Source organism: Scyliorhinus canicula, chromosome 3, assembly GCF_902713615.1.
Source record: "Scyliorhinus canicula chromosome 3, sScyCan1.1, whole genome shotgun sequence".
In the NCBI taxonomy this organism is placed as follows: Eukaryota; Metazoa; Chordata; class Chondrichthyes; order Carcharhiniformes; family Scyliorhinidae; genus Scyliorhinus; species Scyliorhinus canicula.
In genome coordinates, this window is record NC_052148.1 from 77,245,210 (window position 1) to 77,263,798 (window position 18,589).

At 46.9% G+C, this 18,589-nt stretch overlaps 1 protein-coding gene across 1 annotated transcript in view; it reads left to right on the plus strand.

Annotated features, from left to right (window-relative positions):
* The window catches only part of spag8 (sperm associated antigen 8), a 73,023-nt gene extending 71,433 nt beyond the window's left edge, over positions 1-1,590 (plus strand). Inside the window, exon 6 of the mRNA XM_038790767.1 lies at positions 1,347-1,590. Coding sequence (XP_038646695.1) covers positions 1,347-1,433 — 87 coding nt within the window. The 3' untranslated portion in view covers positions 1,434-1,590. The remainder of the gene's footprint in view (positions 1-1,346) is intronic.
* Positions 1,591-18,589: the final 16,999 nt, after the last annotated feature.

The window sequence follows — 18,589 nt, forward strand, 5'->3', positions numbered from 1 at the left end:
CGGGGTCTGGGCTGTGCGTTTTAAACTCCTATTTGCTGAGCCTCCACACGCACAAAATGGGAACTCATATTCCATGAAACTCACTGGGAAATCTATCAACGACCCCTCATGGCCTTCGTGGTGATGATAACAAACAACATGCAAAAAGTTGTCGGATGTATTAGAATGGGTATCCCTAACAAAATAATCCGATATCACTAAGGCTAGGATTTTCTGTCCCTGCCGTGATAGAACCCCGCCACAGAATATTTGGTACTCCGCCAAAAGTCCATCAACTATCGGTGGGAAAGGGCAGCACGGTGCCCTAGTGGTTAGCACAACCGCCTCACGGCGCTGAGGTCCCAGGTTCGATCCCGGCTCTGGGTCACTGTCCGTGTGGAGTTTGCACGTTCTCCCATATCTGCGTGGGTTTCGCCCCCACAACCCAAAAATGTGCAGAGTAGGTGGATTGGCCACGCTAAATTGCCCCTTAATTGGAAAAAATAATTGGCTAATCTAAATTTATAAAAAAAAACTATCGGTGGGATCAAATGATTCTGGCAGTGGACAGAGCTGGAAAATCTCTGCATTAGTGTAAGACAATTAGTAAATATAGCAGGGGGTGGATTCTCCGTTTCAGGGACTATGTCCAACGCGTCGTGAAAAGGCTACAGATTCACAGCCTTGGAGGGGGCTAGAAGGCAGCTGTCATGGAGCTCACAGCTCCAGCTGCTGATATGGCCCCACGCACTTCCGGGTCAGAGTCTGCGCATGCGCATGGCGGTGGGCTCCAGCGGTCGCGGCGTGCTCCATGGCGGACCTGGAGCGCGGAAATAGTGCCCCCGATCGGCCGCACACCTGACCCGGACTGCCCACTCAAAAATACCCCAGTACCAAATGAGGCCCCCCCCGCCATCCGATCGGCCTGACCGTGGACTGAGTCCACAGCCACCTCGTGAGTATCCCGAACAGCAGGACCATGAGTGGTCCACGCCGTTGGGAATTCGGCCAGTAGGGGGCGGAGTATAGCGGGGCGGGCATCAGGCAATGGCCTGTGGTGGCGGATAATCGGTGTGGCAATCTTCCCGAGTATACTGCTTTCCGGCGGGTGGAGAAATCACTGAACCAGCCCTGGTCCCGATTTCATGCGGGAAACTGGATTCTCCACCCGAGTTCGGCGCCGGGTGTGGAAAATCCAGTCTCAGATCCTTAAAACTTCTTGAAGTTTTGATGATTAATATAGCCTTTGCTAATGATGGTGTCCACAGCTGGTATTTACTGACATCACCAAAAGGGAACTTTTGTTGTTGAAAATATTTGTTCTAAACTTAACCCACAAATTGTTTTCCCTCTCTCTTTCAAAACAGGGCGTCACTACAATAAAGACTGGGGATACTCCATTTAGAAAGAATACGTCATTTTCTAAACCAATAATGGAAACATTCGACAGCTAATAACCTACAGCCTGGAAAATAGCCTGGCTCTCATGAAATGAATCACTTACAGTAATTCGATTAAATATATATATACTAGAAATATTGCTACTTATTTTCTTCCCCGTACCACTTTTATCTGGAACATTCTGAAACAAATAAAAATCTGTTAAAAGATTATGAATAATATTTTTCAATGTGTCTAGTGGTACTGCAGAAGAAATGAACAGTGTGTACCAGAACTCGATTCCCACCTGGCTAGTTGGCAGACATTATGGAGTAAAAGTCCCAATGTACCTGCTGCATTCATGCAGTATACATTGCCGTCTGCAATTTTCTGTCTATTAAAATTAATGGGCAGAAAATGCAGTATGACTAGTCCGTGATTTTCTGACGATTAATTTTAATGGATACTTGTTTGTTTCATACCTTCACACACACTTTTCTCCTCCTTAGGGGAATAGAGGAGAAGTGTTGGAAGATTTAATAGGCTGGTTATCCCCCAGTTTGAAATATGTGGTCAACAAAATCTGCAGCAGGATTTGAACCAGGAACTTCTGACTCAGAGGCGTGGTGCTACCTACAGAGTTACAAGACCTCCGTATGAATACCAAATTGCAGGCTATGCACCACCAGTGTATATATGTGGCATAGTGAACCATTAACCTCTACTTCAATGATTTTTAACATTATGTTTGTGTCCTTCATGAAAAAAAGGACTGTTCTCCATGGATGGCTCTGCCACTGTAGCTTTGCATCCCACAACTGAATGCCATTTTTCAGAGCCAATCAATTTTAGTCATGCTGGTACACATCCACATCAATATCAGAGGAGCTGGGCCAGCCACGAAATGGAGTGGTATGGAAAACCAAGCTGGTCAACTATTCAGTGAGCAGAGCAGGCAGATCCACCAGGAGAATGAAATATATAAAACATATTGGACCCTTTTTAGGAAGGACTTTACTCAGGTGCCAAAATGTCTTCTGAATAATCCAGGGTGGAAAACTCTTGCAAATCCCACTTCTGCTGGTAAAATCTACTTGCAGGCGCACATTATCTTAGACTGATGGAGACAACGGCATGGTAGCACAATGGTTAGCACTGCTGCCTCACAGCTCCAGGGACCCGGGTTCAATTCCCTCTTTGGGTGACTGTGTGGAGTTTGCACTTCCTCCCCGTTTCTGTGTGGGTTTCCTCTAGGTGCTCCAGTTTCCTCGCGCACTGTCCAAAGATGTGCAGGTTAGGTGGATTGGCTACGCTAAATTGCCCCTTAGTGTCCAAAGGCTAAGTGGGGTTACTGTGTTACGGGGTGGAGGCATGGGGCTTAAGTAGCATGCTCTTTCCAAGGGCCGGTGTAGACTAGATGGGCTGAATGGCCTCCTTCTGCGCTGTAAATTCTATGATTCTATGAGCTCTGCCCTGTGAAGCCAACCCCTCGGCACAACTCCATTTACAACAAGGACTGTTGCAGGTTGATTTTGAATTTCAAATCACCAACAATGCGCTATTGTTAAACAAATGTAATTTTGTTTGCATGTGCCGAATGATAGTATGATTTTGCACAACAGAACTATTTTCTACTGAATTACTTCAGTGGGAAACAGCAACCGGAAATTCCCGTCCCTGAGGTCAACGGACCTTTCGACGGGCCATCAAATTGTCCATCCCTTCCGCAACAATTCCCATGGCGTGGTGATGGTGGGGGGGAGGGGGGGGGACCGGAAAATTTATCTAGGTAGTACTCACTGTTCATTTTCTATTAGGGGTGACACTGGCAAGATAGCATTTATTGTCCATCCTTAGTTTAGCTGGAGACATTAGAATAGGACTGCTCAGGTCGCCATCACCCATGTAGGTCAGACTTTGGAAATGTGGCAGGTAGGCTCCTTTCCTGAATGAGATTGCATAGGATTTGTAGCACAGAAACAGGCCAGTCAGTTTAACATAAACCTTTAACCATCTCATTTCATCTATCAGTACATAATGCTCTGTTCCTTTCTCCCGCACGTGTTTTTTTCACTTTCTGTTAAATGCATCTATTCGAGTTGCCTCAACTACTTGTGGTAACAAGTTCTACATTCCCACCACTGTCTAAGTGAAGAATTTCCTCTTAAATATTATATTGGATTTTTGATAACTAGCTTGTTTTTATGGCCCCTTGCTTTGGTCTCCCCACAAGTGGAAGTATTTTCTATTTGACTGCCATATCGCTTTCAGAATTTTAAAACATTGAGCTTGTTGGGTTTATTCCAACAATCTTGTAGCTTTCATAGTCACTTAATCCCTGATGTCAGTTGACAAATTGCCAGATTTAACAAATGTAGTTTCTCAATCTGGAGCCATTTGAACTCTGAGCATCCAGCAAACTAGGCCACTGACATTACCATTATGTTCCTGTGCCTCTTACTCATCAACATTTCAAATATTATTATTACCTATTGTTCCAAATTGTTCTTCTTTTTAATTGACTTATAGCTACACTAAACATTCACCAGGTTTATTTGCAGCTATCAGCAGAATTCCAGATGTGCACAGCAGTAGAACTGAAATAACTTCTCAGGACATGCATTTAAGCAAATTTGACTGAAAGAAACAAGTTCGGTTCTCTCTGTGAGTCATACAAATAATTGAACTGCCAAGCACCCAGAGAGATAATTGCCTTTCAACCATTTTGTATTTAACAATCTACATTGAACTGTAAGTTGTTCAGCCACATGCAAATGAAGCTTTACAGATTTATTTTTAAATTAAAGTTTTCTTTTCATTTTATTGATTATTTCAATATGTATTGTGTTTGCTTATATAATAAATGTTGCAAATAATTTACAAAAATATTTTTGAGGTTTTTTTAAATGCTTCTTGTATACAAAGGAAATAAAATGGACATCTTGCAGACTGCAAAATGTTTTGCCATTTTAATAGCAGTTGACCAGTTGAATTATTCCATCACTTCAAATATTTAAACAAATAGCTGTGTTATTGTATTATTTGATTATTTTTTGAGTGAAGGTAAGGAAGAGAAGTCTTGTCCTTAGAATACATCAGTCAGCCAGACCACAATCTGTGGCACGAGTTGCAATATATCCTTTGACGCAAAATCATTTTTGAACTTAATTTAAGCAGTGAAAAATGTAATGACTGACAAAACAACTAAGCGTATTCAGTATTTCTGTGATTTTAGTTTGCAAAGGCTGCATTGCAGTAATTGGGCATCTGGTAACTCTGTAATACACTTTTTGAGCAATGTGTTTGTTTTTTCCATCTGGCATGTCAAAATGTGAACTTTATTTTCGAGTATATACATGATTACAATAATAATATTAGAATGATTACACCCTAAAATTTGTAAGCTAAGTTAATTCATTCATACATTTTGCATATCTGTTAACACTTTCATGGTATGAAGCTAACCAGATGGCATACCTTGGGAAGAAGAATGTTGAAAGGATTGTCAGTCATAATTGCAAATAAAATAATAATCAGATTTCATTCACTCATATCTGTGCATGTCTAGGGCTGATTGCTGCAGATTCTTCAACGTCCCAACTCCATGATTATTTCTGGAGTGAACGGCTGCACCCGCAGGATGTCTGCTGTGATCTTCTGATATGTAGCCAATTAGTGTCAGGGCTGTGAAGAGTCTGGCAAAAAGATGGGGAGGAGGGAGGTAGCACAGGCAAGCTTGAAGCACAATTCTCAAGGGAACCCTGCAGCTTTCATACCAACTGCACACAGATCACTGATTTGAGGGGATGCAGTGGACACAGCGTGAATGTGAGAAAGGGCGACTCTACATTTTAGTGACACCTCCCAAGAGGCGTTCCTGTAGATGCTGTGGAAAAAGGTGGGAAGTGGCATGTTTTTATAATGATATAAAGGCACCAATCACTCACAAGAGATTGTTTGTTCATTTATTAAAACCAGGCACAAAATAACATTTTTACAAAGGTAGAATGTTTGAAGACAACAGTAGCTGAGCTGTGTTCTGCTCACAACAAAAAATGAAACTGAGACTGGATCACATGACAGACTTTCATTCCAGTAATGTCATATTACAACCGGAAGTACTATTCCCAGTGGACAGAAGGAGGAGGTCAGCTGACATCACAATAAACAATTGGCTGGAGGTAGCAAAATAAGTGAGCAGTCATAGGATCGTGTCATGCACATGGGTTCGGTACTAGAAATGGTTCAATGATCTAGCAAAGTCTGCCGTGCATGGTAGTAAGGTGGTAGGCTGGTCATTATAGTATAGTGTCACTATCGTATCGTGGTCATGATATGTGTAGTAAAATGAACATCCCATGCACAGTGACAACACAGGCCACAATGTGCATCAAAACAAAGAGTGGTGCCACATATGGTCACTATGACCAATCCTTAGTGCTCAATGCAGTGCCAGGCATGGATGAACACATGAACAGGCCTCCGAGTGCTGCAATGATGATTTTGATGATGAGCAGGAGCATGATGCAGGAGAATTGTGTTGCACTCTTTCTTCGTGTCATTTCAGGAATAGAGTGCTCATAAAAAGCAATGGAGAAGAGATAGAGAGATGGTGGAGCGTCTTCTCACTATGACAGAGCTGATAGAAGAGGTTCCAGGAGGACAGGTTGGATTAGTCCCATACTTGCTGCTATCCACTTTTACCATGCATTGCCCTGACAGAAAGGATGCACCTGGGTCTCAAGCCTCGTCAATCCCCCTGTACCCAGCGACACTGCACTTATCTTTTCTCCGCTGGGAGGCAGTGAAAACCATTTGAACTTTCTTCCAATGGTCCAGAGGCACTGATGACAGTTCAATATAGCTGACTTCTACTTGCAAACCCGAGGCCCCCTCTTGGTGTTACTAACTTCAAGCTGTCAGTGATCTGACAGCCTATAACCTCTGTGTGCTGCTCATTTAATTTACATTACATTACATCACACCACAATTCATTGGCATTTATATCATCACTGTTTACCTGCACAATTATCACAATCGGCCTCCTTGTCATTGCCACCTTGGAGGTTTCTTACCACTGGTAAATGTGGATCCAATGCGACATCTTCCAGCTTCTGCTCAAGCACATCCTGTCATCCTGCCTCATAGCTCACAGTGTGTAAATATGGGAATTGCATGATGTGATGAGACATCGGGCACAAGTGCAGTGGAGCCAGTGCAGGGGGAAAGAATTAGTCAAGTGCCAGCACACCAGCAGTCGAGGTCGCTCACTAAAACTCAGATAAGGACTTGGGTGGGCCTGACTGCAGAAGAAGGTTGAAATAAAAACCGAAGAGATACACATAAAGTCAAGCAGCATCTGCTGAGAGAGAACAATGTTAACAGTTAAGGCCAATGAGCTTTCATCGGAATGTTAATTCTGTTTCTCCCTCCATAGTTGACTTGCAGATTATTTTCAGCATTTTCTGTTCCATTTCGGAATACAGCATCTGTAGTATTTCGCTTTTGCACACAGGAACAAACCCAAACTTGGTGCAGCAGAAAGACTGATAAAAAAGCTTGTGTTCAACGTCAAGGAGCATGAATGAGTCCAGCACCAACCTGTCATCGCACTTTGTGCAGGACTTAGAGTCCATCCTTGCCAACGCACAGTGATGTCCACCTCCATCAAAAGATCTGTTGAGCTAGTCATTATACAGTGCCTGATAGGCAATAGAGGTAATTTTTAACCCGCGTTAGCAAAATATGGTGAGAATTGGAAATATGATTATTTTGGAAAATTAGGTGCCCAATCCACCTACCCTGTACATTTTGGGTTGTGGGTGAGTGATTTATAACAGCTGTATAAAAACCAGAACCTTGTGACCTCACCTCCAAAGGGGATATCGGATGTGAGTGCTCAGGTCGCCATCACCCTCCAGGGTGCCAATGGCAGAGGGGGCAACTGAGAGAAGGTGGGGGACTCAGATAAATGCAACCCGGACTAGGGGGGATGTGGTGTTCAATTTCAGCATAATGGGCGGTGGGATCGCTGGAGTCCCAAGCGGTCCTTCTTTGCGGTGAACATCTGGGTTTAAAAGGGTCTGGCGGCTGGTGTCCCGTGAGATGCCAGGCTCCATGGGCAGAATGAGTGACACTGTCAAAGGTTGGTTCCTAGCCTCGAGGGCTGAATACCCTCACAAGAGGGGAGGACGAGTGCTGTCAGAATGAACCCCCATGTTCAGGCTGCACCATGAAGCCAGAGGGCATGAATTTTCTGAACGTTCAAGGCCACTGTTGGATGCCAGGTCACAGGCATTAGTTTATGGGTGGCTAGCTTTTCAAGTTGGAAGGCTTGTTTAATACGCAGCCCATGAGAGCTGAGGGAATGAGGGTGCCATATGAAGATGAAGCTGAATGTAAGTTTAAGACTTCACATGCATCAGGTGTGCCATGCCTGCCACAAAGGAAGTCAATTGTAACAATTTAGTCAGCATTGCAATGCATGAGTGTGTCACTGATTCCCCAGTTAGTTTAGAATGCAGGTCCATTGAATGCCCTCACTCCTCACCCTTGAGGGAGGCATGTGACCCACTATGGCTATCAAGCGTTGAAGTGTTTCATTCAGATGGAATTGAGAGGGCCAACTGTGGAGGAGTGGCTATTGTGTTACAGCAGAGGGAGTGAGGCTGGATAGATGTCCCAGATCGCGAAAGGACTGAGGGTCAGGGCATTGTCAAGACTCCTCATCGCTCACTTTGATGTTCTCCTTTCACTTTTTTTATTTGAGATATTCATGGAGCCAGTTGAGCTGGCAATTCTTTTGATTGCTATCGAGCAGCAGCAGTGACATTGATGTGCTGCTGCACGTGGCCAGGACAAGCACCCTGCAGAGCAGTACGAAGGGCCTGCTGATCATCCGGGAGTAGGGCCACAGATGACGGGGCCTTGGAGGAGACACTATTGACCACTGTGAAACTTCCATTGTCGAACTTCCTACCTCCAGATGTCACAGGCCCAGTCCAGAGGAGACTGTGTCCAGGGGGAAGGTGGATCACATGTACCAGGTGACACGTGAGTTGGCACCACATGGTCTGGGAGGTAACCCATTGACTGTAGTCACTGCCATTCTGAACTTCTATGCCAGCAGCTCCTTTCGGCTCCATGAGTGACTTGTACAGCACTTCGCAGTCTGCCACAAATAAGTGCATGAGGGAGATCACAGATCACAGATGGTAGAGAGCCCACATGGACATCAACTTGGACCTAGGCCAGATAACTAGAGCGTCAGGCACATGGGAATCACATGCAGAGCAGGCATGCCTTAGGTTCAGGGTGTCATTGACTGCACCCATAAGCATGGGGCGCCGTTTGTGAACTGCAAGGGATTCCACTTCCTCAATATCCAGATCGTCTGTGACCATGTGGTGTGCATTATGCAAGTGTGTGCACATTTCCTAGGGAGCATCCATGACAGCTACATCTTTGGACGCTCGCAGACCCCAGTTATTTTTGAAGGATCGGGAGGGATGGCTTCCCAATAACAAACAGTACCCATTCAGTAGGTGGCTGATGATGTCAGTGCAGAGGTTACAAAAGCCCTTTGATACTCGCTACAATGAGGCTCATGCATTAAAGCGTGTGCTGGTTGAGCAGATGATTAGACTGCCAAGATGGGGTTCAATTTGGGGGGGGGGGGGGGGGGGGGGGGGGGGGGGGGAATACAGCCCCCAGAGGGTGTTTCACGTCTTATCTCTGCCATTGACACATGTGGATTCCCATCAGTGCCTGCACCATGCAGTTGAAGCCCTGCACCATGGAGCTCATGCCCTTAGCCATGGGCACATTAAGAAGTCTTACAACACCAGGTTAAAGTCCAACAGGTTTATATTGAATTATTAGCTTTCGGAGCATAGCTCCTTCATCAGGTAAGTGATGAAGGAGCTATGCTCCGAACGCTAGTGATTCCAAACAAACCTGTTGGACTTTAACCTGGTGTTGTGAGACTTCTTACTGTAGCCACCCCAGTCCAACACCAGCAACTCCACATCTTAGCCATGCGTCAAGATCTCCACTGTGGATGCAACCCTCGCAGCCTTGGCCGCATTGAGTCAGAATGACAGCACCATCTGCTCAGACAGAAGGCGACGAGACTGCTCCAGTCAACCTTGCAGTCTAAGGAACAATGCTGTCACCCATTCCTAGTGCCTGGGACTCTGCGTTTGAAGCTCCAGCAGCTCTGAAACGACTTTCTGGGGGCACACCATTGGTTTGGGGCTCAGCAGAGTCCTCAGTTTGGCATCCCGCCAAGTTCTGGGTCCCTGGGATGTTCCTTCCTCTACCTGCTGTGGATTTTCAGCTGTGAGGTGTTCACCAGCTAGTGACCCAGAAGCTTGTCTCCGTAGTTAATCCCACCAAGGTGTGAATATCTGCACTGGTGCAGGGTCCGAGTGACAGCTGTGATGCCTCCTCGATGGCTGTCTCCAAGATGTCTCCTTCAGAGCTGCTCTGGTATGTGGTCCCCAGAAGGCATGAGGATGGTCCGGGCTGGTTGACTGATTGACCTACAAGGGAAGTGAGATGGCATTCGTGCATTTCAGGGACAGACTGATGGGAGAAAGTTAACTCACTTGAGGCTTGCACCGTGGCAGGATGTGTTGAGGGTTTTTACTTTTGTATCTTGTCCCCCATCTCACTCTCTGCACATGTGCGGTCCTGCTCCTCGCCAGCCAGCTCATTGGCTCTCTGCTCAAAGGGCATTAGGGTTCTCAGCTCGGGCATGATGCCGGTAGGCTGTGCCCACTCATGCTGGTTGTGCTCGGGTTTGTCCTGCAGTGAGACAGATGGGCAGAGTGTAGACAGAGTCTTGCTGGGTCAGATAGTGATGAAGTCTGGTATGTGTGGGAGGTGAGTGGGAGCGGGGATATGAGGAGCAGAACAGCTGCTGGGAAACCATGTGGAGTTGTGGGGGGGGGGGGGGGGGGCAGCAGGACAAGTGTTGGGAGCCCATGAGGGAGATCACCGAGGAGGTGTGATGGGTGTGTTAAGAGGTACAGTGGGAGACCCTGACTGAATGATGAAGGTCTTTCATCTTTTTTTGGCAATGTAGCCCCATTCTCTTATGGAGCGAGCTGACACTCACTATTGCAGCCAAAGCCTCCCAGGTGGGGTTGGTGACCTTGTTTACTGGCCGAACGTGGTTAGATGTCACACCTCTGCTCGACACCATCTAGATGTTTGCTGAGGGCTCCCTCTGTGAAACATGGTTCTGCCGCAACTGGATTCAGGACACGTGCTGGGGAAGCGTTTAAAAGTAGCGCCCCACTGACTACAGAGATCAGGGGCAGGATTCTCTGTTGCCCTAAGCCAATGTCATAATCGGCAATCGTGCGGAGAATCCCCTCCAATGCCTAAATCGGGGCGGCGAGTTCCTGATCATCCGTGTGGTCTGAGAATTCGGAAACCCGGCGTGGCGGCCAGAAACTGTGTCCAGCGCTGCCACAATCGGCCGGGAGCCGTGCTGCTGGCCAGGGGGGCAGTATTTGACAGGTCGGGTCCACGCACGGCCGGTGCCATGTTGTACAGCGGGTTCGCTGCAGGTCGTCGTCGTGCACATGCGCGGCCATGGACCTGGCCATTCTCCAGGCATGGGAGCCGGGAGTTTTACCCTGTGTGGCTCCTAACCCCTCACCGGTCCCAGGATCGGTGAGGGATCAGCGCCGATTTTGATGTCGTAAAATGCCACAGTTCCGACGCCGGTGTCGGCACACAGCCACAAAACCAGAGAATCCAGCCCTAGGTTTTCCCAAGATGAGCGAATCAGAGGTAAACCGCCACAAGAGCGATGTTAAAAAAAAAACAGTTTTGTTAAAGAAGCTGAATATACGGTGACCTTTCCTCCCGCCGGCGCCGACGACATTCTCCCTGGTTTTCTCACTGGAACAGACACTGAAGAAATATCGGAAAAATTCTGCCTGATGTCTCTGTTCACATTCGAGTACAAGCAGAGTCCCACCCAACATTTGAATGCAGACTGTCGACATGCAATCTTAGCTAGCTGCCCTAGAAGCTGCGGTTTTCAGAAAATTTACAGAGGAAGTTCATTTTTCTAAAGCACAACAAATACCGTTTTTATGTAATATATTGCCTCTGCCACTGTCTGTGTGGAGTTTGCACATTCTCACTGTGTTTACATTGCTATCACCCCCACAACCCAAAAATGTGCAGGCTAGGTGAATTGGCCATGCTAAATTGCCCCGAATTGGAAGAAAAAAAAAATAGGTACTCTAAATTTATATTAAGAAATATATTTTATTGTCTGTGCATATCAGACTGAAACAATGTGAGCTTGGAAAAAAAAAATTTCTGGAGCTTACTTGCCTTCAAAAAAATACTGGGTGTAATCCAATGCAAGGATTAAAATTTTGAGTTGTCAACAATTTACAAAACTTAAGACGTCACGATAAATGTGCTTATTAAATATTTGTGTCTTTGGCTGGATTTGCTTATAGTTGCATCATTGAATAACGTAGCTTGACATCAGTGGATAGCTGTCATGAAGTATGTATATTATTAAAATACCAGCTCTGCTTGCACTTTAGCTTCTGTATAAAGTGACACATTGAGAAGTATAATATTTTATCATCAACATTTTATAGTCACCACAAATGGTTTTCTGACTGAGTAAAAACTGATTTGTACTGTGCATATGGCACAGATCAGGTTGCTGTACTCCGTGATGCTAGCGGCAGAACTTTACCTTTTATTCTACCTTTACAATACTTCAGAGGGCCCAGGTTATTCAGTAAACTTTAAAGAAAAATTACTGAGCTCTGTCGGTTGAATTGAAATTTTAATGGTTAAAGTGAGGCACATTGCTACTGTTGTATTGCCACAGCCTCCATTTTACAGTTCCATATAGTTACATTTGCATTTTCAAATAACAACCTTTATACATTTTGTGCAAGCAGTTTCAGCAATAAAAATGGCAAATGCTTTCTGTTTATGGGGTTTTTCAGCTGGTAAAATTGCACGTTTTGTGTACCGCTAATTCTTTATAAAGTGAGGAAAGTGGAGAACATAAGTGGAGTATGCAGAATGGAGAAGGTCTTGCTATAATTTTTCAGTAAGAAGTCTTACAACACCAGGTTAAAGTCCAACAGGTTTGTTTCAAACACGAGCTTTCGGAGCACGGCTCCTTCTTCAGGTGAATGGAAAGGCTTGTTCCAGAAATGTTTATATAGACACAGTCAGAGATGCCCCGGAATGCGAGCACCTGCAGGCAATCAAATCATCAAAGATGCAGAGAGAGAGGTAACTCCAGGTTAAAGAGGTGTGAATTGTCCCAAGCCAGTTCAGTCGGTTGGCCTCTGCAAGTCCAGGCTTGTTGGTGGGGGCCGAATGTAATGCGACATGAATCCCAGATCCCGGTTGAGTCCGCATTCATGCGTGCGGAACTTAGCTATAAGTTTTTGCTCAGCAATTTTGCGTTGTCGCGTCTCCTGAAGGCCTCCTTGTAGAATGCTGACCCGGAGATCAGAGGCTGAATGTCCTTGACTGCTGAAGTGTTCCCCAACTGGAAGGGAACAGTCCTGCCTGTTGATAGTCGCACGATGCCCGTTTATTCGTTGTCGCAGTGTCTGCATGGTCTCGCCAATGTACCACGCTTCGGGACATCCTTTCCTGCAGCGTATGAGGTAGACTACATTGGTCGAGTCGCACGAGTATGCGCCGCGTACCTGGTGGGTGGTGTTTCCACGTGTAATGGTGGTGTCCATGTCGATGATCTGGCATGTCTTGCAGAGATTACCCTGGCAGGGTTTTGTGGTGTTGTGGTTGCTGTTCTGAAGGCTGGGTAATTTGCTGCAAACAATGGTTTGTTTGAGGTTGCGCGGTTGTTTGAAGGCCAGTAGTGGGGGTGTGGGGATGACCTTGGCAAGATGTCCATCCTCGCTGATGATGTGTTGGAGGCTGCGAAGAAGATGTCGTAGTTTCTCCGCCCCAGGAAAGTACTGGACGACGAAGGGTACTCTGTCAGTGGTGTCCCGTGTTTGTCTTCTGAGGAGGTCGGTGCGGTTTTTTGCTGTGGCGCGGTGGAACTGCCGATCAATGAGTCGAGCGCCATATCCCGTTCGTACGAGGGCATCTTTCAGCATCTGTAGGTGTCTGTTGCGCTCCTCCTTGTCTGAGCAGATCCTGTGTATACGGAGGGCTTGTCCATAGGGGATGGCTTCTTTAATGTGTTTCGGGTGAAAGCTGGAGAAGTGGAGCATCGTGAGATTATCTGTCGGCTTGCGGTAAAGCGAGGTGCTGAGGTGACCGTCCTTGATGGAGACGAGTGTGTCCAAGAATGGAACTGAATTTGGAGAATAGTCCATGGTGAGTTTGATGGTGGGATGGAACTTATTGATGTCATCGTGTAGTCGTTTCAGTGATGTCTCGCCGTGGGTCCAAAGGAAAAAAATGTCATCGATGTATCTGGTGTATAGCATCGGTTGAAAGTCCTGTGTGGTGAGGAAGTCCTGTTCAAACTTGTGCATGAAGATGTTGGCATATTGAGGTGCAAATTTGGTCCCCATGGCTGTTCCGTGCGTCTGGATAAAGAATTTGTTGTCGAAGGTGAAGACGTTGTGGTCTAGAATGAAACGGATGAGTTGCAGAATTGCGTCTGGAGATTGGCAGTTGTCGGTGTTGAGGACTGAGGCTGTTGCAGCAATGCCGTCGTCATGGGGGATGCTGGTGTAGAGTGCCGAGACATCCATTGTGACGAGGAATGTTCCTGGTTCAACTGGTCCATGGGTGCTGAGTTTCTGTAGGAAGTCCGTCGTGTCGCGACAGAAGCTGGGTGTACCTTGTACGATGGGTTTCAAGATGCCCTCGATGTGGCCAGAGAGGTTCTCACACAGGGTCCCATTGCCTGAAACGATAGGCCGGCCTGGTGTGTTGGCCTTGTGTATTTTCGGGAGGCAGTAGAGATCTCCAATGCGGGGATTACGTGGGATGAGAGCACGTAGGGTGTTCTGAAGGTCTGGATCTAAGGTCTTGATCAGTCTGCTGAGTTGGCGGATGTGTTCCTTGGTTGGATCTGCGGGTAACTGCCTGTAGTGTTCCTGGTTGTCGAGTTGTCGGTATACTTCTTTGCAGTAGTCTGTTCTGTTCAGTATGACGGTGGCCCCTCCTTTGTCTGCTGGTTTGATGACGATGTTGCGGTTGGTCTTGAGAGTGCGGATGGCGTTGCGTTGTGCTTGGGTGACGTTTGAGGCTGCCTTGTGATTGCGAGTGATGAATCTGGCATTGACACGACTTCTGACGGCTTGAGCATACATGTCGAGTCTAGGGCAGCGGCCTTCCGGAGGGGTCCAATTTGACTCTTTCCTTTTCGGTTGCTGCACTGCAGATCTCGCGGTCTGCTGTTCCGGTTCATTGGTCGTGTCCCTGGGTTCGCTGTCGGCCTCTTGGGGTCTGTGGAAGAATTCCCGGAGCCTCATTCGCCTGATGAATTCCTCCGTATCTGCCGCGAGACTGATGGGGTCCATTTTGGTGGTGGTGCAGAAATTGAGCCCTCTGCTGAGGACTTCGATTTCGTCTGGTTGAAGGGTGTAGTCTGACAAGTTGACAATGGATTTCCCTGTATTGTTTTCGACTGTTGTACCGGGAGAAGCTTGATTGCTGCTGGTGGTGATGCCAAGTTTCTCAAGCTTCCTGTTCTTGGTGTGCATGTAGGTGGCATAGTATTGCTGTCTCATCTGTTTGGCGGTGTTCCGCAGCTGGTCTGCTGTGTCCTGAGCGCAAGTTGAGAATATGGCCTCTCTCTTGGTTTCCAGGCTGCGTCGACTGCTGTAGAGTTGGTGTACGAGGTGTTTGAGGAGTGTGACAGAGGTGCGGTGGCAGAGTCTTTCAGCGTAGTCTGTGTTGTAAGTCGACTTGAGTGGGTTTTTGATCTGTAGTCCTTTCGGGATCTTGTCTGCTTTTTTGCATCTTTGTAGAAACTGAATGTCAGTGTCTATATGCGCGATCTTCCTGGAGATCCTCTCCACTTTGAGCCGGCAGTTTGCGGTGTCAATGGTAGCCATGATGTGGAGATGCCGGCGTTGGACTGGGGTGAGCACAGTAAGAAGTCTTACAACACCAGGTTAAAGTCCAACAGGTTTGTTTCAAACACGAGCTTTCGGAGCACGGCTCCTTCTTCAGGTGAATGGAAAGGCTTGTTCCAGAAATGTTTATATAGACACAGTCAGAGATGCCCCGGAATGCGAGCACCTGCAGGCAATCAAATCATCAAAGATGCAGAGAGAGAGGTAACTCCAGGTTAAAGAGGTGTGAATTGTCCCAAGCCAGTTCAGTCGGTAGGCCTCTGCAAGTCCAGGCTTGTTGGTGGGGGCCGAATGTAATGCGACATGAATCCCAGATCCCGGTTGAGTCCGCATTCATGCGTGCGGAACTTAGCTATAAGTCTTTGCTCAGCAATTTTGCGTTGTCGCGTCTCCTGAAGGCCTCCTTGTAGAATGCTGACCCGGAGATCAGAGGCTGAATGTCCTTGACTGCTGAAGTGTTCCCCAACTGGAAGGGAACAGTCCTGCCTGTTGATAGTCGCACGATGCCCGTTTATTCGTTGTTGCAGTGTCTGCATGGTCTCGCCAATGTTACCCAGCCTTCAGAACAGCAACCACAACACCACAAAACCCTGCCAGGGTAATCTCTGCAAGACATGCCAGATCATCGACATGGACACCACCATTACACGTGGAAACACCACCCACCAGGTACGCGGCGCATACTCGTGCGACTCGACCAATGTAGTCTACCTCATACGCTGCAGGAAAGGATGTCCCGAAGCGTGGTACATTGGCGAGACCATGCAGACACTGCGACAACGAATAAACGGGCATCGTGCGACTATCAACAGGCAGGACTGTTCCCTTCCAGTTGGGGAACACTTCAGCAGTCAAGGACATTCAGCCTCTGATCTCCGGGTCAGCATTCTACAAGGAGGCCTTCAGGAGACGCGACAACGCAAAATTGCTGAGCAAAAACTTATAGCTAAGTTCCGCACGCATGAATGCGGACTCAACCGGGATCTGGGATTCATGTCGCATTACATTCGGCCCCCACCAACAAGCCTGGACTTGCAGAGGCCTACCGACTGAACTGGCTTGGGACAATTCACACCTCTTTAACCTGGAGTTACCTCTCTCTCTGCATCTTTGATGATTTGATTGCCTGCAGGTGCTCGCATTCCGGGGCATCTCTGACTGTGTCTATATAAACATTTCTGGAACAAGCCTTTCCATTCACCTGAAGAAGGAGCCGTGCTCCGAAAGCTCGTGTTTGAAACAAACCTGTTGGACTTTAACCTGGTGTTGTAAGACTTCTTACTGCGCTCACCCCAGTCCAACGCCGGCATCTCCACATTATAATTTTTCAGCCACTGCTCATGGTTTTCTTTAAGGACACAGGTAAATGATAACACTGTAAATATATTGAGTTTCATCTTTACAAATAAACTTTCAAAATTCATTTGATGCTGGTATCTAAGCTCACTTCTGTGGTGATATGCATCACTGTAGATACACAAGGGGTTAATGTAAATACATGTAGACTAGTTAGACACTAAAGGGAGCACCAGAGACATGACACACAGACACTCAACCAAAAGGTCAGTAAGATAGGACACGATCAATGGGCATTCACGATACACACAGAGGTGACACTACCACAGGGGGACATTACACCAACCCATATAAAAAGGACACAGTACACATGATCTTCCTCTTTCCAGTGGAGACACTCAATGAGTAGAGACACAGGGTTGATTCAATATCACACCCACCACGTGGATTGTAGCAGACTGGTTTGTCAGTCTGAGTAGCTATAGAAGGATTAACAGTAGTGGCGAACCTGAGTAGGAGAATTGTAAATAGTTCAATAAACGTGTTGAAGTTATCTCCACGTCTGAACATTCCTTTGTCAGAGTGCACATCAAGGAAGCCGCTTATGCTACGCCAAGAGCAGAACAAGACATGGTACCAAATGAGTGACCTGTTAAATCCATATAGTTACAACTCAGCAAACAGTGACAACCAGCAACAATAGCCAGACGAGACGATGTTCGGGATTCCGGTTCCGCAGCAGCTCAGGTACCAAGGGAATCTCAGTGAAAACTGGCGTTGGTTCAGGCAGAGATTCAAGATCTACCTGGTAGCGTCCGACCTAGATGGCATGGCGGATGCAGAGAAAATAAAGCTTCTACTTACCATCGCGGGTCCAGAAGCAGCTGAAATCTTCCAGACCTTCAAATAATCAAAGGGGCAAAACAAGAGCGATTTTCAGGCAGTCCTGAAAAAATTCCAAGAATTCTGCGAGGAGAATACAAAAAAAACGGTTAAAGAAGCACCAAAACTCACCACGAGGTAGGCTTGCAGAAGAAAACTGCAGTTTTGAATTGCAGCCACCTTGGTAAAGGTGCTGCACATGCGCAGTGGAGAAAAAGGCCCCAAGTAAAGGAACAGCAATCTGAGCATGCCCAATCGCTTCCTACGACCTACGTCACACGCGTCATGACGTCAGAGACCCCAGACCACGGCCACTTAAAGGGGAAATGTCCCAAAACACGAAAAAAATCTCTTAATGCAGTAAAACAAGGTTCTTTCACCTGGAATGACAGTAATATGTGTGAAATTCAACCTGTAGCTGAAAACAACCTCCGCAGAACCCTGCAACAAGCAGTTAGCACCACCCAAAGAGATGATTCAGTCCTTGAAAACTACGACACCGACCTTTATTTCTTCTATGGATATAGCGAGCCCACTTCCAGCTCCGACATAAACAGTGATGATATGGTCCTAGAAGACTACGACTCAGACGAACCTGTCACCTTGGGAGGCTACCCCAGTACCAAATCCGAACCACAACTAGACGTGTTGTACTTTCAAGACTCCGATGACGAATTCTTCGAATTTGTGGATCTTCAGCCCAGCACATATGACATCCCGACTCGTGAGTGCAGGATGAAGCTGCGGCCTGACGCCAAGAGACAGAGAGCGGTACAAGCCCGCAGAGAGCGGCCTGCTGCCACACAGAGAGTGGTCCACGCACCACAAAGGGTCCCAGCCTCTACACAGGAAGCAATGAAAGACTCAACAGCGAGACATCTGCATGTCTCCACACAAGAAGTGACTCGAGTGACACAAGCCTCCACAGCAAGCTCGTGGACAGCCTCCACGATAGAAACAACGCAAGACTCCAGAGCGCA